Genomic DNA, 25,323 nt, shown 5'->3' on the forward strand with positions numbered 1-25,323 from the left:
TTTCAGAATGTTGTTTGTTAATTGGCGATGTACAGTGCTGTGGAAAAGAATTTCTATCGGGGGACAATAAAGTATAAAGTCTAATGACTAAAGAACTCTTGATAGTATATGTTGTTCTCTTAGTAATATCTATTGAGTTCCTACTAGTATCTATTGTTGTTCATAGATCTCTCGCTTTACTGATGGATTTATGTTGTTCCCCAAATGTAAGTTGCTTTGGATAAAAGCGTCTGCCAAATGAGTAAATGTAAATGTAAATATAAGAATCAGGAAATCAGGAAACCTTGAAGCCTGAAGTCTTGGATGACTGCAAGAAAGAGAAACGCATCAAAGACATGCAGAGGGCCAGAGCTGTCCCATCTAACAACAACAAGTACCACTGCATCTTTAAATATGCAAACAAAATGCACAGCGTGAACAGAAATCTGGGGTGAAGAGGCCTATCAATTATCCCACACCTGGGATGTTGTCCTAATCTGCCGGGTAACGAAAGATGTCATCATCTTGACACTTCTGGCAAGACAGAAATATGAACAAATGTCCAACAGTCCATTGCCACCTGTGATGTGAAAATGCTCTACAGCCAAAATTTTTAACAGTCTATTAATAAGAAAATGCTCACGACAAAGCACTGCTTTCACGATGTCCTTATTTCTCAAGGTCAAGGTTGCCTGGCTCTTATAGCTTTTTTCAATTCTCAATTGTCTTTTGAATGCAGCTCTCACCTGTAACAGTGAGCTTTATTGTATTTATAATGTTATTGACCTGAAATATGTTTTCTATCAAGTTCTCCCCTCTACTCCCACTTTACTCATCGTCATAAGGACAACCCCAAGTTGGGGACCTGACACTTTGTGCAGTAATCACGTGTCACATTGGACTGAATGTACCGACAGGAACTGCACCTGTAGGTGTAATGAAAATGCCATACATCCTGGCCCTATATGCTGAGTGTACTTTCATTCAGGTCACATATTTCTTGCCTTTTTATTCCAAGACAAGCTCACCGATAAATCTCTCCAGTTTTTGGATGGAGCCTTTCAAGATCACAGAAGGGGATCCAGCTCAAGACATTTGGACATGGAGCACATGTAAATCCCATCTGTTGAAACTCTGTGGTTTGTTGTTACAGGAGTGGCAAATCAAATCCGGCCGGAAAAAATCTCATCAGACAGATGTACAAACCAATGACACCAATAAATCAATGTGACTGTAAATGACATACACACATACACACACACACACACACACACACACACGTGCACAAACACTTCTGATCAAGGCCTGAAGGCTTTCAAGTCGTAATCACCTATGGGAGTGTTCGACATGGAACGCCCACCGTGCCTGTGCATTCATTTAAAACACCACTGCCACAACAGAGGTTTTTTATAAACAATAGGTCTGGCAAAGCGTTTTGGACCAGATCTTGATGCTAATAAATAAAGTAAAATCCATTTAATATTTAAAGCTAATCATAGTCACAGAGCTGGAGAACACACAAAGACAGATTGGAGCCCGCAGGGGAAGAGGGAGCTTTCTGACTGAAGCTCCCAGTTGACTGAGGTCTCTACTTTTCCCAGATTTAAATTCAAAAGCTCTTGTTTTAAAGAATGTTCTTGTAATCCCAACTGGAATCATCCACAATTACCCAAGCAAGCTCTTGACAAAAGCAGCAACAATCGTTTAGAAAATAGAGGGGGGCAAAAAATTTATACGGTGATATTATGTCTTTGGGTGTCTAATGATTACCTCACACATCCATGAAATGTTCATGGCTACAGAAGCCATTTAAAAATGTCAATGATCCTGCTATAAAAAGCCTACTCAGATAATTCTGAATGACTGTGCAAGGTTATTGCTTTTCATTGTGCTGGCATCCAAATACACAGGTTGTTATGATAGCTATAAGATAATAGACATGTGCGATTGGGCGTGTTTGATTACTGCCCTGCTCTCCGGTTGTGTATAGGTAGTGGGGGAGGGGTGGCGTTCACATTTCCCACCCAAGGATGAGCAACAGTGACTGAGGAGAGCGGGGAAGGCAGGGGGTGGTGGTGGGTGAGCATCTTCATCCATGCCACTCCATCTAGCCCGTTCATAGGAAGGGGAGCGCATACTGGCCGTTCACATGTCTGTTTTAAGAGATGGAGGGACAGATGCTTGTCCACAGTGTCAGGGCCTCTCTCTCTGACAGGCTTTCTCTCTCTGACAGCACCACCAACTGCCTCCTCTTACATAACCCCCTCCCCCTCTCCAGGCCCACTGCCTTTATTGGCTTATTTCTCTCTTTTTCAACCTAAGCATGTTCGCCCCACTGACTGCTGCTTTCCTCCCAACATCATCCATCGCTGATACGTCCTCTGTCTTTCCAATTCTTATAATTCCAATGTAGATACTCCTGGATGAAAGCCATGAATGCCAGATTGAATATTCTCTCTACAGAGTTTTTGTGTGGTGCACATTCGCATGATACAGCAAGGGAGTAAGGATCCTTTGAAAGGATAGGACCAGATATGATTCTACCATTAATGGTGCAAACATAAGATCCCTACATGAATCACTAATTAGTTTAATTGTAAGTTGAATATTGAATAAATATAGTAGAAATGAACAGTAGAAAAGATAAGGAAAAAATACTGATGGAGAATACAATTTCCATGTAAGCAATAAATGCTTACATAATCACATCTGCTGTGAGGTTTTAAATGTGAAACATGAAATAAGTTTGAGGCTTGCAATAGATTTTAATGCAACACGAACCAAGAGAAAGTGTGAATCCCTAAAACCTCTCATTGGCTGTAGTAATCTGCTAATATCACCCAGGTTGCAGCTCATATGTGGGCTCAGCTCAGGCGGATTTCTTCCACTCTGCCACTGAAATTTCAGACTCCATTTTACCCCTGTGCTTCATCTCACCTTCCTCCTTCCTGTTGCCTCATATATCTTGCCCGAATCGCGGACATCAAACACAAACGAAGGAACTACAAAACGCAGTGGCTTCACTTGCCGCAAATACGAGACTACATAGACACATACTCATGCACAGCAAGAACCATTCCTTGAATCTCATGCTCACCAAGCTGCCCTTCCCCCACCAAGCTCACGCTCGTGCTCACATACATGCACCTTGCTTAATTAAAGACTGTGCTTCTGAAGCTGTTCTGACCTTTTATCAACTGTAATTTATAAATACATGTAAATAAAGGGCGCTAATAGAAGCCAAATGGAGCGCATGTAAAGAGGCAGTTTCATTCACACCGTGCAGCATGTATGACAGGCAGCGTTTAGACACAGATTACTGCTGATTCTCTATTTTTTCTGACAACACATTTATTATACTGTGATTCGTTTGAGCAAAATGGCATGCTAAAAAACAGAGGCCAAATAAGAATGGAACTGCTATGAGAGATTGATTTCATTATCTCTTCTCTTACTCTGAGCTAATGAGACACAATCCTACAATTAGCTGATCTCTGAGGAATCTATTACTTACACATAATGTCTTAGTCAGTCAGTAAAGTCAGAGTTACCGCCTTGAGGGATAACAAAAATGCAATTCAGTGCTGCTTCAATGAATGTTAATGCACCATTTTCTGGCCTATGGTAACTGCATCAGCGTAAGCCTTTGACGACATACACTTGGTGTGTTAAATCTATAAGCATTAGTCATCTGCATCAAACCCAAACATAAAGATCATCTCCATGTGTGTGCAGTGGAACTGGATCAGTCCTGTTCTGTTCTCCTTCCTCTGCTTCCAATGGAGGAACAACAGTCAACAAATGGGAAACGGAGGGCTTGAGATGAATACTAAATATGAATTCTCTTCCATAAACCGACAGGCTCAGCTGATACATGATAGCGTCTGTTTTACTACAGCAGCAGCTTATTTGATCCCAGTCTCCCATGCCAGGCCCCACAGGCCCGAGCTATCTAACAGAGTAAGAAAGATGAGTTACCTGGTCATACCACTCCCGGTTGGTACAGGTGCACTCAGGCCACCATCCTCCTTGTCCACTGGAGTTGTTGCCATTTACTTTGGGGCCACCCTTGGATTGGCCCTTTGGGTTGGGGCCTCCAGGGCCCCCACCAGACATAATCTTGCCCTTACTTCTCCCCAAAGTGCCCCCTCCTCCTCCCATGCTTCCACCTCCCCCTGAGGCTGGAGGGGGTAAGGTCTGGCCTCCCCCGTACCCAGGCGGGTATCCATAGGGCTCGGCCTGCCAGTCTCCTCCATACGATGGGGCGTCCATTCTACGTAGGGCAGCCATACGGGTCACCTCATAACATTCTGGGCACTTGCAGCAGTGGTGGTGTTTGTGCATGCTGGCTGTGCTGGCTGTGCTGACGCTGAGCTGAGCGGCGTGGCACTCTGTCTCTGCTGCCTCGTCAGATCTCACACAGCACGCTGTGATCGGCTCACAGAGTGCTAATGCAGATGGAAATAACACTAATCACAGGAATTTCTACAGATTTTCCCTTTTCGTCAAATCCTGTCACTCTCCGCTTTATTCCTCTTGGATGTAGAAAAAAAGAAAGAAAGAGAGGGACGGGAAGCAGCAACAGGAAAACAAAAATACAAAATGGGCACGTAGTCTTTGTCCTCTTGACGTAGAAGATCAAAGGAAATATTCAAAATATTGTATACGACCACACAATCAGAGACCAGCCCCGATGATAGAAATTTCCTCTTGCTTCTCTTGGTTCACAGTGATGCGCATATAAATTCATAGATATATATATATATATTCTTTTGTTTATATATCATATATATTTACACACACAAATACATATAAAAATATTAATATAAACAGACAAGCACAAATACAGATATGTACAGGGATAAATGTATATATATATATAAATATCTATATGCGTGTGTACAAATATATATATAGATATATAAACAATATGTATAAATAAATGATATCCGCAGATGAAAATCTTCCTCTCTTAATTCTTGGTATCTTCCCGTTCAGTCAAAATCTCACGTTTTTCCTCCCGCGTTGAAAAGCGTTGTCTTTCTCTCTCTGTCTCTTTTCTCAGCCTGCAGAGAGGAGCTGAGCACTGGATCGCCTCTCAGCCAGTTTGCCCTAGATGTGGATTATTCAGAGGGATGCAAGCAAGTAAGAGGGAGATGGAGAGCGCGAGAGAGAGTGAGAGAGAGAGAGTGAGAGAGAGAGAGAGGCATGGAGAAAGGGGGAGCGGTACGTAGCAGCATCCCTCTAGCACCTCAGCCCTGACAGCCACAGCCAATCAACTGGCAGCGCTGCCATCAGCAGCAGCAGCACCAACAGGACTGAGCGCTTCACTAGCGGCTCTTAAAGGGGCCGCATCACCTAAACCTCACTGCTGCCTGCCTTGGATGAAAAGGTGCTTGCTTCACAAATCAAGGCACAATAAAAACATTGCAATGGGCTATTTTCTCAACAAAAAAAAAGGTCAGGAAGTCATAATCTGCAATCTGCCAATGGCGACCCTCGACTCTGATCCACTAATCGTGAGTCTAATCCATATTTTTCATCAGACCAATGCAGCCAAAATCCAACTTCCAGTTAGCACCCCTGTCCCTCCGACTGGTCACTGGTCACCTCCACGGTCATCTCTAGTTCAGCTGCAGACTCAACAGCTTTCTTGTGCTAGTGATTAGCAACCTCGGGCTGTGTCACAGCATGCTTCTGTAAATAATCTCACAATGGAAGCAGGTGCAGCAGATTAAAATCCTTTTTCTCCTGTGTATCACTAGACCTGCCACTCAACAGAGGATGCCTTTGAATAGCGCCGCATTACTTTACATCATTCTCTATCCCTCTTCCTTTCTGAGTATTACTACTGAGGAGAGGCAGCACTGAATGATCTTATTTATTGTTAAGTCCTGCCCATGTGCAGGATTGGGTCAAAATAAGCACAGTGAGAGAAAACCGCTCTCCTGAAGCCTCGTTTAAGAACCATAGGGGAAATATTTTATGTTCACAATGATGACATCAACACATGTGTACGAAACCAACAAGATTACACGCTTGGGCTCTCGAGTGGGTGGTGGAAGAGATTGAGAGTGAGAATATGTGTGAGGGGGAAAACAGAGAGAGAAGGAGAGACTATATGGCTATGTATCTGTGGCAGTTATATATTCAGTAATGCGATAGGACTGCCTGTGAACCATTTTGCATGCTTACGAATTTGTGGGTTGATCACAGCTACATATAAAACATCCTGACACAGAGGGTGAAGGTTTATTTTTGCAAAGAACTAAGAGGGGATGTTAGAGTGTCGCCATTAAAGCCCTGCATATATGCATTATTAATGAAATGTGACGGGGAACAGAGCTGGGTGTGTCTGCATGGGGGAAGAGAGTACATTTGTACACAGTCTGCATGTTATAGTGATCATACAGTAATGCTAGTGTCTTTTCAGTGTTTTGACTAACATATAAGACACAGTGCCTTTAAATTATATGTCCTGTTAAATTGAGCAGGATTTTAGGGTGAAGGCACACTGCATTGTCATGCAGCCCTACCAGGAGGCACACACAGCAGGCTCAGCCACACTAAATTACATGCAACAGTAACTATCTTCATTATTATGATGTTCTTTCACTGTAATCTACAGTGATTTACCAAGCATAGAGCAAAAATAGGAGAAACTTGGGCATTTTTAAGCAGAGACTAGAGACCACTGAATGCTTCCAGTTACACTGTCGGATGAAGCCACAAAACCTGCTGAAGCCAATCAGAGCGTTGAGGCGGGGCCTCGAGGCAGCGGCTTGAAAGGACGATGTAAGCATATCGATCACAGCACACATGACCAAGCACATGTTGCGACCATCCTTCCCTAGCCTCGCTCTGTCTCTCTTATACACTGTCCACATCACATTTACCACTCAGCGTAGTCAGAGGGTTTGCAGTAAAAAAACAAAACACACACACACACACACACACACACACACAATGTACGGCACAGAAAATGAGGGGATGGCAAGTAGGATACACATAAGAAAAGGCAGGAGAGATGGACAGAAAAAAATCCCCAGCACTGAATCACTGACATGTCATCTGTATGTGTGGGCGTGCACACACACACAAACACACACACACACATACATCTGCAATATGACCTGTGTTTTTAGACATAATTAGTACCTCTCCCTTTAAATATTACATAATATAAAATATATTTTAAAAATGTGTAGCTTTTTTCAGAGCCAACCAATTGCTGGTTTTCTGTATCAGGATAGCAGGAAGAAGACTACAGGGAGTTAATATGTACTAATCAAATAAGAGCTATTACAGAGGACAGAAAAGGTCTTGAAGATTAATGTTCCGTTGGTATACATGTCTTGTAAAAAAAAACATGTCATTTTTAAAACATACTTTTGAGGATGAAATCTAGATTTTCTGTTTTGATCTTTCCTTTGTGTTTTAATCACTCAAGAACTGTAATGCTCCTTAACTCCTTCTGCTTCAGTAAACATTTCAGTTGAGTGCTGATAATGTGAAATCTAGGCAATTGCAAGCTTATACACATGGCAGAAAGCCCACATTATTACAATATAGTGTAATCAAATACCATACCCCTGCAATAAATACTACCTTTGTGCAGATCATGTAAAATCTTTGTTGAGACTTTGTTGCCTAAATTTTGGTTGGACTTGGTTTATTTTTGAGGGTGCTGTTTGCAGTGTCCTTTTATTAGATTACATGTAATTGTCAAATTTAATCTGCAGTTTATAACATAATAAAGCAGTCAACTATATGAGATTATTTTTCCAATTTGTGACATAGTGTCAAGCAGGAAAAGCGATTTTCAGTTACTGGTATTTCTTTAGTGGCAAGACATAAATACCAGACATGGAAAAATGTAAAACCATCAAAGAAATTCAGCAGTCTTTTAGTTCACCTTGAAAAATGTTCAATGAATAGTGAAAAGCATTTTTGGCATAATTACTGAAACAACTGATTGTCACAAACTTGTAATTACATTCTGCCTCTTCTCCACATGTAATAACTAGTCCCATGGCACCTCATGGCAATATTAAAATCAAAATTATAAAAAAGTCAGACATTCACCTGTCACATATTCAATATACACGTGTATATACAGTACGTGTATACATACATGAGTGACTGGTGTTTGTGTGTGCACAGTCCTTAATAAATGCTGTGCCCAATTATACAGCCTGGACTGGAAATACGTGGATCAACAGCATTAGGTGATTTATCTTGTGAAATGAAAGCGGTAACCTCTGACCTTCTGTTGACAAATGAAAACGAAGGACCTGTGATTTATGGCATAAACGGGGAAATTATCCAGGGCTTTTGAACAGTATTACTTCTCCACATCACCCTTTGCAGCTCCTCCCTAACACTCAGCATCAGCCTGCTCAGCTCTTATTACATAAACTCAACTGGACACCCTTTAACAAACATACACAGACACTTGCTATCGTAATGAGCGTTACAACCCCCAACCACTGCACAGACCATGTACTGAGCTTTTCAGTCATTTCTAGGCATTTCTCAGAGAAGCTATGTGACTACTCCTTCATCACCTGACCGGATGCAGCACCATAAAAGGGCAGTCGGTAGTGAGGCAGTCTTAAAGAGGTAGCTCCATATCAACACGTACTCAGCTTCTCTACTGTAGCCTTAACTAACAGCAAGAGGGAGTGAGGAAGCAAATCTTACGAATCTCACTCAGGCATCATTACATCTCAGCAGAATCAACTTGTTTTTTCCACAAACAACAGGTATTGAAAGGAATACATCCCAGAATATAGGGGAATCTTTACAGTTAATGCTTCCACTGCTCAATGAATCATAGCTTTGTAAAGTGTGAATGTGCAGGATGGGAGGCGGTGTGCACTGCAAAGGCAGAGACAGCAAGACAGAAAACCAGTCAGACTGAGAGAGAATGAGAGATACTCATCAGTCTTGTACTGAAAGCCAATGTAACCTTCCAAGGAGCCACCACGATGCTCTCCCAGCGATGCAGATGCAGAAAACAAAAGCTACACAGCTAAGACTCCTATTAATAGGCCTCAGTGGCAGAGAACAGCTGCTCCAGCACACACACCAAACACAGCACCTCCAACTGATGGAATAATGAGAGAGAGAAGCGTACACATAGAGCAAAATGAAAGGAGTGGAGGGAAATGGGGGAGACAGGAAAAGAGGGACACAAGATGGCATTAGTTTAAGACTTTATCATAGTTGCATGGCAAAGGAACAGTCTTTGGCGCAGATTTTATACATGCATACAAAAAGGCAGAGAGGCAGAGGCAGAGAGAAAGAGAGCTGGTGTGCAAGGAGGAGGTTAAGAGATTGGGCTGGAAACAGACAGGAAGGTGAGAGCTCTTGATAAATTATGATGGAGCTGTAGGTCCACGACAGATGCCATAACTGAGGAGAAACGAAGCTAAGGTGCACTGTGTGTGGGCAGAAATGTGATGACTAGAGGGGGCATTACTGAGGCATGGTGCTGAACAGAAGAGGGGGAGTAAAAATAGAGAATAAAATAGAGAGAAAACAACAGTGGTTATGTGGCCATGAGTGCATTGGAATGCAAAATAAACTCTGTGTAATTACCCGTTCACCTTGCCACAGAGAGCAATGCATCTGAAATTGGTGTGCTAGCGGAGTGTGCATCGTCACGAATGTGCTCAATGCGTGTTTGGTGAAAAAGTAGAGAGAGAGAGAGAGAAAGACAGAAAAAAAACAACAAAGACACGAATTAAAAGAGGAATGAAAAAGACAGGATGAAAAACAGAGAAGCGAGGAGAGAGATAGATAGAGAGGGAAAGAGAGTCAGAGCAGTCTGTAGGGATGCAGGCGGGGGAGGAATGTGGTTTCCATGGCAACCCGAGGAAGGCTGAGCTCTGGGTGTCCGTTCCAGCTCTGCACTGCACCGGCCCTCGCCTCTCAGCCGCCTTGCTCTCTCTCTCTCCAGCCCCCCCACGCCCCTCCTTCACTCCCTCCTTCTCGTTTCCTGTGCCTCCTCAGCTCCCTCACCTCCCTCCTTCATGTGATAGAGTCACACACACACACACACACACACACACACACATACAGCCAGCTCCATATTATCCACACCGAAGTCAACCCGTGCTGTCACCGTATTCTTCTGCCGACATTATCATACGAGCATATTGAATCCATGTGCTTACAGCTTGCTTCCCGCCCCTGATCCCCAACCCCACTCATTGCACTAGTTCTATGGCTCGGCTGAAAAGCCAACGCCTGCGGCCACTGAGCTGCCATGTGCCACTGGCCATGTTGTAATGGGGAGGGTATGTGAACACAAGGGCTTTTAACAATCCTGAGGAAGACTGCTAGCATATGAGACATACCTGTATCATGAGATAGGACTGTGCTTGTTGCTCATGTAAGCTGCAGGTTGACCACAACTTTTTTGGGAAATATGCTTATTTGCGTCAAGTCAGATGAGAAGATCGATACCACTCTTATGTCTCTGCGCTAAATATAAAGCTAGAGCCAGCAGGCAGTTAGCTTGCTTTAGCTTAAAGACTGAAAATCAGGGGGACACAGCTAGCCAATAGCAACAAAATCAGACTGCTCTACACCTACTACTCCTCTAAACCTCAATTATTAGCACATTATATAGCTTATCTTAGATTTGTTTAATTTGCACAAATAACAAATAGCAAACAAACCCAACATAAAACCCACATTGTACTTTTACGCTTCTTTGTATGTGCATATTGAACAAAGCAATATAATGTGGTAATTAGTGAGCTTCAGAGGAGCTGGAGAATGGATTTATGTTCCCTTTGGACCAGGGCAGAACTTTCACATATGAAGGCCATGGCTGCGCCATGGGTGCCCCTGTGATTTATCAGTGAAGTGTCTGAACTACACTGCAGACTGGAGTCTCTTAACAGTGACAAAGAAAGTTAGAACCACATCACGCTCGTCTCCTCTTTGGAAAACCTGTCTCCTCGCTGTGTGGTATTATTATAAACTATGATGGACTGGTTGTGGGCCATATCTCTTGCCCGTGTCCAGGAGCTGACTCTCCCTCTTCCATCTCCTCGCAGTTTTCATGTTTTAGTTCCCATGTTATTAGTTGTTTAGTTGCTGTGGCTGCTTTGACATACAGTATGTTGGTGTTCAAGTTTGCTGTCTCCTGAGGTGTAAAACGTTCTCAAATTGTTGTGAATTGCATTCAAATTAATATAAAAAAACATTAAATATCACGCATCCTTTAGTATGATGTCATTATATAGACTTGTGTCAGCACCCCCAACTGTGATTGACTTCCAGCGTCCCTGATGAATAGTTATGATTATTGACAAGAATTACCAAATGAGAAAATTGAATAAAAATAAAATCTTCCTGAACCCTTAACATTTATAATTTCCCGCCTTGTTGCCCTGGTATTTGGCCTTTGAGCCCTCAAAGAATAGACAACACCAAAGGCCAAGTGGCTTTGCACCTAAAATGATGAAATTTTAGGCCTGCTTTGGACAGAGCCAAGCTAGATATTTCCTCTTGTTTCCAGTCTTTATGCTAAGGTGAGCTAATGGACAGATATGAGAGTGGTATTGATCTTCTCTCAGCAAGACAGTAAAGTGTATTTCCTAAAATGTTGGGAAATTATCCCTTTAAATCTTTGATAACTGAAGATAGCAACAATGAGAGCATGGAAAAGAGCATAAACTAATACTTTAGGATTTAACTGCTGAACAGCTGAAGGTGAAGAAAGTGTTGATAAAATATTTACACAATGACTGTATCACATAATTAAAATAATAATAAAAGTATAAATACTATTAATAATTACTATGGTCTGTATGAACATAATAAATGTAAATAATCATTGCTGAAAAGAAAATGAATTAATGTGTTAATTAATGAATTTTTTGCATGAAATATTAAAATCACATTATTAGGGGTGATTTTATCTGTTGGACTGCTTTGTGATTTAGCAGTCATGTCTCAACATTACCAAAATGTCCCACACCTTTAAGAACAGCAACAAATTTTTCATGGTGCTAAGGCACTTCTGTCATGGAGAATTCGTAATCATCTTGTCATCAGGATCATTAGTATCTTCTATTAGCAGCAGCTGCCGTTTCTGATGCCTGAATAGAATCACTGAGGAGAAGTTGTGTTTAAGAGACCCCGGGAAACTACTTTTGTTTTTTGCTTTGATTTACTCACCTTTGGCATGTCAACATGGGAGCGAGTCACCAAGCCAGAAACTCGCTCCACTTTGTGAGGGCTCCTCCTGCTGGTCACTCGTACCCGAGACACACCCTCCTCCTCCTGGTCCTGTTTAAACAGTTAAAAGTTTAAAACATTTTTTATTATCATACAACAATATTTTTCATCCATGTGGTTGAGAGTCTTTATGGATTCTGGAAAAACCTTCATAACAGTAAACTCAGATGCCTATAGCTCTGTGACTCAAACATAATGATACTAATGAGAGGCACAATCTGGGGCTGATCTATACTTAATATGAAGCTGGAACCAGCAGACTGGTAGCTTAGCTTAGCATAAAAACTGTAAGCAGGAAGAAACAGCTAGCATGGCTCTGTCAAAAGGTACATAAATCTGCCTACCAGCACCTGAAGTTCCTTGATTAACACATGTTATTTGTATTTACGAACACAAATGAAGTGTAAAAATGACAATTTGTGATTTTACAGGGGGGTACATACTAGAATGATCTCTTGTTCTGTCACAGTGACTTCCTGGAGCATTGCCAATACAGTAGGAAGTCAATGAACAGAGCCAGACTAGCTGTTTCCCTTGTTTCCAGTCTTTATGCTAAGTTAAACTAATCAGACTAACCAGAATCCATCTCATATTTTATGACTTATGAAACTCAACTAATATAAAATAGCAACAGCCTTGCAACTAAAAAAACTGAAGTGAAACCAACACTCTACTGTATATGGACAGCAATACAAAGACTTTACAGTACCTTAAAATCCCTGAGATCATTCCCACAGTTTAGACCACACAGACCCTTAACTGACAGCAGGGGGCAGCCTTTAGAGCAGGCCATCACTGGTACAAAGCTCCAAAAAAACTTACCACAAAGCTGATACCTTTAAATTAAAATGAAAGCTTAAGTTCCAGTTGAAACAACTACACACAAAGCCCTAAGCATGCAAGCTGCTGCACTTGCTATTACTGCAAAAAGCAACCTTTTTTACAGCATTTGTTTTATTTTTTACAGCATGCTCTTTATTTTTGCACTTGTACGGATATATACGATGTGTTATTCCAGAGACGATAAGTGAGGTTCTCCTTGACGGCTCCATTCCCACATGGCAGCGCTGACAGGCAGGTCAACTGACACTGCCAGAGCTGCACCCCCCACCCCCACCCAGCTGCCAGCTCTGTCTAACAGTGGCAGCTATGAGTATGCCCTTTGCACTGCACACACACTTACAAACGCACATACACATGCAAACGTGTGCAGATATATTTGAAATGAGTCCATCAATTAATAAGTCAGATAATATTTAAAATTCAGTTGCTCAATTTCCTGATGACCTTTACTTTCTTAGTTATTTCATGATTATTAAACTATCATAAAATGTACACATCAAAATGTTCTTGCAATCAAAACACTAATTACTTTTTATTTATGAAATCAGTTAGACTAAAAAACTACTTTTTCTGTCAGTGTCTTTCATTTCTTTTCCAAAAGTAACTATTCACTCTCACCTGCTACTCTGCACCAAATCAGGGAATTTGCAGACTCATTTAGTTTCCCGCCCATCCTCCACTCAGGTGACAGCATGGCTAGAATACTGATGAGCACCTCACTGGGTGTCCATTAAGCAGCTCTTGCTCACTCTCAAACTTCCCCAGCTCTCTCTCCAGGACTGTGTATGGGCCCCACAAGCAGCTGGGATCCAGCGAGGGAAGGATCAGGAGCCATGCTGCACTGAATTACAAGCCATTCAGGGTGGATCACAGGGAACACTGAGATGAGCTTAGGACAGCAGAATAAAGTTCTAGCCACACAGTCATAGTTTGTGGTTTAAGTCCTCTAGTATGGCCGTGACACATTATGAACACATGGCACTGCACTGACCTCATGTGTTTCAGCAACAAGGAAGTGCACTGACTTAACTTCCTGTCTACACCTGAAGTGGGAATATGTTAAATTACATATATTGACATCTGCAGTTTGTGATCCCCTTTACCTGCATTTTATCAAATATTTGATAATATAGCAAACGCCGTAAGGGAGTTGAAAGAAGATGACTGGTTTCATTCTACAGCAGTCTGACAAACACAGACCGATTACTATTAACAGGTGCTAATTAGATAAGTTCTCCCGCACAGCTCTGGGTTCAGTTCATCATGGTGATGTGATAGCATTATGTTTTATTATGTGTTCATAACAATACGATATCATAACAGCAGTTGCCTGAGTGTGGTCGTTCAAAACGTTTCTTCATTCAAAACACAGAGCACAGTGGAGGCTCATTTGGTTGGTTACTATTACACTACACAGTCCAGTTTTCCATGACATGGTGATATTATTGTGTAACAAGCTAATCATTGCAAGTTACATTATATATAAAATATACTCTTTAAGGTGTCTTTTAATTCATGTTGATAAATCAGATTCCTGGCCCACAAAGTAAAAGCCATCTGGTTCGGTGATTAGCGAATGCAAATAACAGTAACTAATACTGATAAAATAGCATCAGAGCTCTTGGAACATTTTAGCATAGAAAAAGCTACTGCAAGACTAAGTTGATAAAGCTAAAAGTAATGATATGGTTATAGTTATATGGAGGGTAGTTATAGCTAGCTAAAGTTATAGCATTAACTATTCAATTGTATAAACATACTGTAACAACCTTGGAGTCACACTATTCTTTGTATCATTTTAGTATTCGACCCAAATAATCTACAAATATCCACTTTTATATAATTAATAGTGTTAAATAATATTAAATTTTAAATGTATTCAATTTATTACAAAATTCGAACATGACCGGTGCTGCCAATGAAGGGGTACTTGACTTCCCATTATCTTTTAAACCTTGCATAATCAGAAAATAGATTGTTAATTTGCTCCCTACTATGTCCTTTACACAATGTTACAAATGCATGTGAAACCTTTCTGCTGAAAATAATGTCAGCTCAAGCTCTACGATTTGAGGAGCAGTCATAAACGGGACAACGGGAGTCCTCTGCACTAAAGCATCCATTTAATAGAGTCTAATCAACGACAAGTTTATAGCAATTCCCTGTTCAACTGACCGTACATAAGCCGGTTCAGACTTAGCACATGAATTTCAAAAACACATTGCCATTAAGTGATTGACTGGAGGGAGGGGCTGGTAAACATGAAGGAACAATGTTAGATTAAGGTTTTTATCCCATGTGAGCATTAAATTGTATGTCTGCGTGGGTTTCCTCCGGGTGCTCCGGTTTCCCCCACCATCAAAAACCTGTTACTTCTTCAGTCAGTGCAATTGACCGGGCACTGATAAAAACCTGGAGTTGGTCCCTGGGCGCTGCACAGCGGCTGCCCACTGCTCCCTTGAGGGATGGGTTAAAGTGCAGAGAACAAATTTCGCAACATGTATGTGTATGTGACAATAAAAGCATCTTCTTCTTCTTCTTAATTCACCTTCATATTATAGGCTTAGAAACCACTGAAAGATGACTTAAATTACATTTTTATGCAAGAAAAGTGGGTACAAAGGTGATGCCCACCCTGATGGTAATTCAATGGTTGACATCACATTCACAGTGCCATTAGGCAACCAATCAGAACGTCTCAAACAGAAAATGGACGACCCATGGAACACAGTTTTAACCCAGGACCTGGTCATGGAGCAGGTATCAATTTCACAGTTAAACAATTCTGTAGACTATGTTGAATATTGTATAAAAGCAAACAGGGGTGATAAAGATACTGAACTGATTCAACCAACGGGTAAATCATAGTTATTCTTTGGTCTCAACCAAATCAAGGGAGTAGTGGCAGTGCACCCTTCTAACGCATAGATAAGTAGAAGAAAACATTCACAATGCCCATTAGACTGCCTCATATTTGTAAAGTTCCGGTTCCACCACAACTGCACCCAGCTTTTCCTGATCCCTTACTTTAACAAAGGGAAGCAACTGTTTTGAAGGTGGTGGTCTAAGACACGAACCATATAACCGCAGGGGACCGGGGCCAGGGATTTTTGCTGTACACCATATGTCTTTCTTGCTATGTTTCTTGTCTGTATCTTTAGTGTAGATTATAAAATAAAGGCAAAATGCCCAAAAATAATTCTTCATTAAAAACAAAAAGGTGCCTCTAGGTACATGCCTCTTCACTGAAGAGCTTTTATGAAACATTAAAACAGAGAAAAGCTTTAAAACTGATTTCCAGTGGGCTCTTTTCACTTTTCACACAGTATTTTGGAGTTGACAGTGAATGGTTGTCTTCCAATGCTACCAAGACTCTAATTCTCTAAAGGCAATCTAAGTTCCCATTTCCATTTCTGTGTTACAGTATATTTTAAAAGAACTGCTAATATTACATCAATAAACTGTTGCACACTTGCACATCTCAGACAGATACACTCAGCTTTATTGAGTACATTAACCATCATTAGACTTGTTCCTTTCTGGATAATAAATGAGAACAGTAAGTTTTAGAAAATGGCCTGTCCCTTTTCCTGTTATGGAATAAGGGTCTTTGAGGCCTCTTTCAGGCCCGCATAATTTGATAAAATGAGTCTAATGTTTCAGTGTAAGAATCCAATTTGTTGGTTCAACTGGATAAAAGCTGGCTATTATGCCATATTATCAGTCTTCTTAAAATTACATTTAAAAATGTTGAGCTAAAATTGAAATCATGTTTTTGTTTTTGGCATAATTATGATTTTGTGCCACCATGGACTGCACGTAGACTAAGGTTGCGTCACTGTGAGACCAGACACACACACACACACACACACACACTAGGCAGAAGCTATTGTGTTTTTCTAATCTCTGCTAAAAACAGGCCAAAGATCATTCAGTTAATGGGCTACAGAAGTCAAAAGTTCATTATCATTAACATTTTGGCACCGCTGAAGAAAAGGTATGAGGCAATATTAAATCATGCAAGTGATATGAAGTCAAGGGTTTCTACACATCCAGTGGTTAAAAGGTCAGTGACATGGAACTACAAACAACTGTTTTAAACATGTAGCCAGAGATCTACACAAAATGAAGCTTTTCTCTCTTTTATTCAGTTTTTGTACACTAAAAATATTCTAAATCACCATGTAACACTTGTTATAATGAAAGTATTTGCTGACTTCATGAGAGCAGCCGGCTGATGAGCAAATGGTAATCAGTGCTCTTTTGACTGTCTAATTCCCTCTTCTCCCTCTACCCATGTGTCCCTAGTTTTCACTCCGCCTGACAATCACTCACCAGGTTGAAGTCATAGTCATGAATCATGATAAGATTTTATTTGTGCAGGAGTGAGGGACACAGGTAGGGATGCCTTGTGTTGGGTGCCTTTGCGCAAGCACAGCACACAACCGGATACAATGTAAACATTAAGCATATTTTCTCCAATATAAAATATGAAGAAGGAAAATTACCTCCCACACATCCTGCCTGTTGTCTTCTTTCACAACAGTTTGTTCCTTGTTCAGTTGCAAGGTCACCTCGTAACACTCTTGAATATCTGTGAGAAAAAAACAAACAATAATGAGCTTTTGTTTTCTTACTTTACTTGGACAATTACAAACATTACATGTGAGTGCTTTTTCTTTATCTCTTGTTGACAACATCTCAGCCTTCTAAAGTACACTGCTTTGTTGTGTAAAAGATTCCACCGATCAATCATGGCCACACTGGGAGATGGGAGATGCACTGGGTGAAAACGTGGGCGTGGGAGTCATCTGTTTACAGACAAGTTATGTCTCCGCATTTGCAAGTGGTTTTTCGTATCCTGCTGCTGAACTATATGACTCAGGTACTGACTGAGCAAATCATCAGTCACTGTCTAAGAGGCCCACATTATAATTTCTCATATTATAGGAACAACATACATCCCAAACAAGAAAGTTTCTCTACTTTTTGATTCTTTTAGCTCAACATTCATCATAGATCAGTTACACTGTAGGTCATTTCCAGTTGTGTTGCTTTGAAGCTCCATTTTAGGGTGAGGGTACGAGTTCCTACACATGTTGAATAAATGGAGACACTGCCCCCTAGTTGAATAGTGGGCAATACATACCCTGTTACATGCTTTGATCTGAACAAGGGATCTAAGATGATGCTTCAAACTTATGTGAATTTATATGTGACTTTGATATACATATTTAATAACATGCCATAATGTGAACAAGAATCTGATGGTGTAAGAGCAGAAAAAATATCAACAAGTAGTTTACATCCATGCTAATGGCTCAGTAAGGCTTTACTTGGGCACAGCAGTGCTTTGAGCTCAATACTAATGTCATCACAATGACAAGGCTAACATGTTGATGTTCATTAGCAGGTATAATGTTTACCATGTAAGCCATCTTAGTTTATCATGTCAGCATTTCCTAATTAGCACTAAACACAAAGCACAGCTGAGGCTAATAGAAATGTCATTAGATTCACAGGTATTTGGTCATAAAGCAAAGTACTGGACAATATAAGCATTTAGAACTAATGATAGGGCAAGATGGAAAGTAAAGGGATCACTAAAGTTATTGCAAGTCATCCTGAGTGAAATATCAATGTCAGTACAAAATGTCATGCCGATCCATGCCACAGTTTCACTCAAAAATCACATGTCAACCTGCTGGTGGCACTAGAGGAAACGTCAGGGGATCATCAAAGGCAGTAGGATTCACACTCTGGGGATCATGAATGACATGAACTGCCATCCCCAGAGCCTCGCAGCTAGCACGGCATAATAAACAATATCTAATTTTGAAGACTCACAAGAAACCAGGTTCTTCAAAGATGGCAGAGAAAGCAGTATGCGGCCACTTGTACATGTTGTAAAGCTCTGTATCAGCGTAGGGATATTCACAGATATGTCACTCTTTCTCAAGTACCACAGAATACCATGAGAATAACATTATTAGTACTGACATCTCATCATGTTCCTAAACTCCTCCGTTCTTGAAAGTTTTCCCTTTCTTCACAGACTGCACTCCTCTGCTCTCCTCCGTTCTTCTCTCATCTCCAGGCATCACGTTTTGGCTCATTACACACCCATGTACAATGGTCACCTATTGAGTGGCAGCCATTTGATGAGAATGCATTGGGACAGTTGCTGATGTCACAGGCACGCCTGATTACTGCACTGTTGACATAAAGAGGTTGCTGGAGAATTCATCAACTTCCGAAACTTCAATGTCAGGACAAGATGGGCTACGAAGACACATTTGAGAAGGACACAGGGAAGCTCAATATGTCTAAAATGTGTCTTTTTTTCTATTCACAATGGGTATCTTTTTGTTGAAAAGAAAGTTCTGTACTCGATGTGTGTATTTGTGTGAGACAAGAGGGATTAGGAGTCAGTATGTCCCAACAAGACACTGGGAGAACAAAAGTGTAAGAATGGAGCATGTGACTCATCACTGTGTCTGAATGTGGAGGAGTGAAGCCATGTGTGGGCAGCGGAGTTTGTTGCCCAGCTCATTAAAGAGCAACCTCACTGATACAAACTCTTATATACATGCAGACACACAAAAACTGTAGGCCTACCTGTGTATACCCACTTACATCCAGCCACAGACATACACACAAATAGCCACAATGACACTAGCAAACCTCCTTACTCCTAATATACCTGTTAACTGTTTCAGATACCCAGTAAGCTACTCCCTTTCTAAACTGTGTGCATTATTACTCAAAGAGCACAAAGGCATCTTCATGAGTCCCTAAACCATAAATCTACTTACCACACTAAATAGTTTGTGCTACAATGGAGGTTTCATGTCAAAATCCTCTGAGCTGAAATGGATATAAATACAAGCTTATTGTTGCTATGTTTCATTTTGTTTGTAATTAAAAAATTACAGCTGGCATACAGAATATTAAATGTATAAACTTGGAAGAAAGTTACAGTGTGAAATGTGAAATTTCTATACAACTTAATATTTTTGAACCTCAAGTATAACAAGCGTGTGCTGCCTTTCTACAACTTCAAAACGTAGGTATTAAATGTTGGTTGCTTCCTTTTCCTTAATTGATTTTCTGGCCACTTGGTGTACAGCGGAACACGCTGTAAACACAACAATTGTTTCCTCTTATATTTAATCTTTTATTATTACTATTGTTATTACTGTTATTGTTTATGTTTATGTCTTAATCTTTTCTTATTATTATACTCTTTATTAGTCTGTTCACATATTTAGGGTTTTAGGTCAGAGCTGTGAGATTGTTTAGTGTTTCCCTCCTCTTGTTGTTTCTCTCCTCTCCTTGAATGTTCATTGAAAGCTGGGAGAGGATCTCTGTTCCCCAAAACATAGAAACCTAGAATGTGTAAATGATTATGCATCCCTTTGCTCGGGGCCAGACGCCCGAAGCTGCCCTAGGGGGCAGGTCTCTGGACCAGCTGTATATGTGTTAGGCTATAGTACTTCTCTGTTTATTCTCTTTTATTAATAAATTCTTTGATTGTTGTTACTCAATTTATTACTTAATCCCTCACCAGCAATATACAATTTCCACAACAACCTCATAAAGCAGATATGCAAATTGTTTGGAACAATCTACACATCAAGCAGACAAGGAGCCACATTGGTATTCATTTGGAGTTGGAGTGAGTCTAAAATTCACTCTTCTTTTAGGTGCAATTTGGGAATTTGGCTCTTTAGCTGCTAAATGCTCCTCTATGTTCACTAGCAAGGCACTAACAGTGTCTGTCTGTCATTTGGTGCTGGGCAGGTAGTGTATAGTGGGTTTATCAGAGCTAGCCAGCTGCTGTAACTGGACCTGAGGCTTATGAGAGCAGTGAGTGAACAAAAAGAAAAAGATGTAAAACAAAACAATGAGCTGACGGACATTAAAAAAGCTACATAGCACTGAGGAGAACTGTAGAGTCAGGTGATAATTCTCTGACACCTTTCACATACATTTAGTGATCTGAACCTTTGTTCATATAAATATACTGGTTGGTTCAGCTTTTGATAATTCTTGAAAATGTTGCATCTGTTAAATCTTGCTCTTCCGACGCATCCCGGACACCTGGCTTGCTTTCACACAACTAACACCTCTAATTACATTATTCAGCTATTCCTGGCAGAGGTAACAAAACAGAAGTGCTCAATCAGGTCTTTAAGTGTTATGAGATCAGGATTCACAGTCACACAAAAGTACAGAGAGTTTTCTTTTTTGCATCTGTGACTTTCCCCAAAAAAAAAAAAAATCTCTGAACTGTTCCAACCCTCACAGACCACATAAATTCCTTGCGACAGAAGAAAATACATAATCCAAGCCAGAAGTCTCTTTCACGGGACTTATTCCCAGATCTCTTTTTGATGTTGGGACTATTTTGGGATGGCCTGGTCGGAGCTCTGAGCCTTTTTGTCACAGTCACAGGGGGTTTCCTGCACCTTCTCCCTGTCCTACAAAGACTCTGCATCCAGGATCTACATGTTTGTGTGTGTTATAGGCCTCTTCCGTGTGTCATGTACCTATTCAATTGGACTAAAGTCATCTCTGTATTTCTGCCTGGGTGAATCATACAAAAAAAATGTGCCCCTGGTACTTTACATGATGATGAGCAACCCACAGATCACTAGAATAACACATTTGCAGAAAACTAGGTCACAATTTCAAGGCAGGGCAAACAATTCACCCCTTGTCACTGCCTTGATAAAATATTCCCCAGGCATTTAGGGTCCTCTGTAATTTAACGTGTGTCTGCATGTGTGTCTGCCCCAACTCCCTGTGAACAGCACCCCCATGCCTCCCACTGCATGTTTGTATGTTGGAACAAAAGGGTGGGTGCACAGTTAAGGCAACCTTTGTTCGTGACTGTGCAACCATGCAGACATCCAATCAAGTGACCAGTACTGAACCTTCCCACACTGCATCAAACACTTCTTTACTTCCCACAGTGCATCAAAGTTACAGAAATATCTTAAAGACAAATGCTGCACTGTTGCAGCATAATGTTTGCAGATCACTGTCTTTAGATAGAGAAAATGGACGCTTTTTAAGACAAAAGCAACGAAAATAGTCCAAACTGAACCAGTACACGTGGCCCTGAGCATGTGAAGGCAAACACAACAGTAGAGGATAAGAGGATGAGTAATGTTTATACTGCACTGTATTCCTATTACTGCTGTGTACCGGCTGCTCCCCCACTCTGTCTTTCCTGATGAGAACCACATGTTGAATGAAGGACGAAGCCTGTGAGCCCTGCACCTGAGACACACCAACCCCCAGCCCCTTCTTCTTCTTCCCTCACACTCTGCGCAGATGATCCAAAGAGCTGGGAGAGGCCTGGAATGGCAGCCAAGAGCAGTTTATTTTCCTGCCTGCCTCAGGTTCGGCCCTGATTGAACATTCTTTGTGAAGAATGTTTAGAATCCTGATTTGGAAAGCTAATCCTCTCTGAGTCTCCCTTACCTAAAAATATTACATTTGATGTTGATAATTACTAGATCAAAATAGTGCATAGCATCAAGCTTTTATATAGATAAATTCTTTAAACTTCTTTCATGTATTCTACAGAGGTATCATTAGCAAATCTCTAAATAAAATGTTTTCTCAACATATTATGCAATACTGGAATAAACTGACAAGACTTATTTAAGTGTATTTTTTAGACCAATACCGATTTTTATTTCTTCTTTTCAGAAACACATAACATAAACAAATATCATCCCATTATAAGACCTCACCAAGATAACATGACATAATGTAGTTTAAAAATAAATTTGTGTTATTGTTGTATACTTACAATAACTATTATTCTTCTGTCTCTTCGCTTTTTTTTTAAATTGTCACTTTATCGGCTGTTATACCACCTATATCAATTTATCTGCAATAAGCTCATATCGGCCGATAATACCGGCATGCCAATTCATCGCCCGGGCTCTAGTACCATCTGTGCCCCAGAGAGGGTCAAGCAGAGCTAGAAGGTAACCCGTGTCTTGCCCAAAGACACAGCATGGCTTATTCTTAATAGTACTGGGGATGACACCTACTTCGTGGTGAAAATACTGATTGACAGTGGGCATAAAGGTCTTGTATAGATGCAAAAAGATGCTTCTTCTTTGTTGAACTGTTGCTTTTAGCTGATTAATAGAGTGAGTGGACAGGCCAGTACACACACACACACACACACACACACACACACACATGTATCTGGCCTATAACAAGACTGAGAGACTACAGCCATGCTAGCAGCTCTGTGAGGGTGTACTTAGGCACAGCAGTGCTTTGAGCTAAATGCTAATGTCAACATGCTAAAATTCTCCCAATGACAATGCTGACATGCTAATGTTTAGCAGGTCCTTGTATAATGTTTATCATGTTCGCCATCTTAGTTTAGCATGTTAGCATGCTAACATTGGTTAATGAGTGCTAAACACAAAGTAAAGCCAAGGCTGACAGGAATGTTGTTAGTTTTGCTATTTGGCTAAAAACAAACGGCTGCATATCTCTCCTGTATATGAAGAACCCTTTAAAATGGGACTTATTGGCCTATTACAACATATTTGGTTTTGAAATATGGACTTATATAATGAGATACAACAAATGAATCCCTACCACCAAAATAGTAACAAATCCAACTAATGGTGCTATCGGACAAACAAAAAGATACATAATGAAAGTTTGTCTAGTATCTCTTCAGATACAGCACTGGTAAAAACGGTCATACCGTATTTCTTTAACTGGGCCTGAGAAGTCCCTCCCCCTCAGCTCCCCAGCAGTGGGTCAACAGTATCAACAGCAGACCCAGGGGCAAGCATCACTATGACATGGCTGTGGTAATTAGAAGGACTACTCAACCATTGGATAAACTGAAGTAATGTGCTATATATGCTTTAAAAAGAACTGAGGTTAAGATTCACAATGGCTTCCCTGCGCTCTTTTAAACAAACACACTTGTCACGAAGATGTAGCTGATTTTACATAATTATAGCAACTCTTCAGATGAGCTGCAGTAGAAACTATGCACACTTCAGGATTTGTAATATCAGTTTAGTCAGAAGCAGCTTCAGTAAGTTACTATAGCTCTGTGGTAATGGTGACTGTTTCAGTTTTTCTGAGCCATGATCTACATCATGTTGGCATAAGTTCATGAAGTATGTGATACAAAAAAGGCCACTAAGTAAAGGGGAGAATTGTGTTTTCACAGGGGAGGCAAGTCTGAGCTTATAACAGCTCAGTCTATAGATAGACTGTGTTGTGTGTGGCTTTATTAGGATTTCATTACAATGTGAGTATGTTACAGAGGAGGGTATACAGCAAACCTTTGTGAGGCAAACTGAAAGGCCTCTTTCATAAAGCTTAATTGGGAAACATCTAGACTCAGTTAACTTCCCATACAAATTAATACAACCTGACCCTGTCTACATCCTGTGTTTGCCTGCAGCAAGTCACATGACAACACAAATCAGAGTACATAAGCTACTCTAAATTAAAGACGGATATAGTATGACAACAGAGTGTAGAAAACCAAAAATAATCTAGCTGTAAACCATCTTTCTTACTCAAAAAGAAGGGGGTGTGAGCCGGTTAAAAGTTATTTAGAAAGTCCACCTGGAGAAAACTTTGATGTAATTGAAGCTCGGGGACAGAGATTTGAAACTCTCTGCTGCAAAACAAGTGTTTTATTCTTACCAAGAAGAGCTTGGAACAGCTGGCTGCCCAAGATGGCAGACACTTTGCCCACGCTGATGTTCAGGGCCTGCTCCTCTGGACTGGTCAGGTTGGCCTGGTATCGTCTGAGCAGCCCCACTGCTCGCTCTGTGTCTGGCTCACAAAATAAATACATGTCTCATGACAGAACAGCAGCAGATAAACTATACATGTTGACAGTCATTATAAACAGGGTCAACAATATTCTTAATGCGGATTAAAATAAATATGCATAGTATTGCTCTTAAGGGGCAGTTCAATCCAGGGATAGAATATGGAAATATGAAAAATACCTTGTTAAATCTGTTAGGGCAGGATTATTCTTGCCATCATTACTCTACAGATAATATTCTTGATTAATAGTTTGTTCTCTAAAATGTCAGCAAATAGTGCAAATGCCAATTACAAGGTCCAAGTGCTCTTGGTGAAGTCTCTAAATGCCTTGTTTTGTTCAGCCAACAGTCCAAAACCCAAAGATATTTAGTTTACTGTAATAGAAGAATAAGAAAA

General features: G+C 40.7%; 1 protein-coding gene across 1 annotated transcript in view; it reads right to left on the reverse strand.

Moving 5' to 3' along the window:
• Positions 1-25,323, reverse strand: part of dlg3 (discs, large homolog 3 (Drosophila)) — an 88,218-nt gene that overhangs the window by 61,850 nt on the left and 1,045 nt on the right. Inside the window, exons 2-4 of the mRNA XM_046029822.1 lie at positions 24,796-24,927; positions 17,589-17,674; positions 12,178-12,288 (exon numbers count right to left, since the gene is read on the reverse strand). Of these exons, the coding sequence (XP_045885778.1) occupies positions 12,178-12,288; positions 17,589-17,674; positions 24,796-24,927 (329 nt within the window). The remainder of the gene's footprint in view (positions 1-12,177; positions 12,289-17,588; positions 17,675-24,795; positions 24,928-25,323) is intronic.

Source organism: Micropterus dolomieu, linkage group LG19 (assembly GCF_021292245.1).
Source record: "Micropterus dolomieu isolate WLL.071019.BEF.003 ecotype Adirondacks linkage group LG19, ASM2129224v1, whole genome shotgun sequence".
Taxonomy (NCBI): domain Eukaryota; kingdom Metazoa; phylum Chordata; class Actinopteri; order Centrarchiformes; family Centrarchidae; genus Micropterus; species Micropterus dolomieu.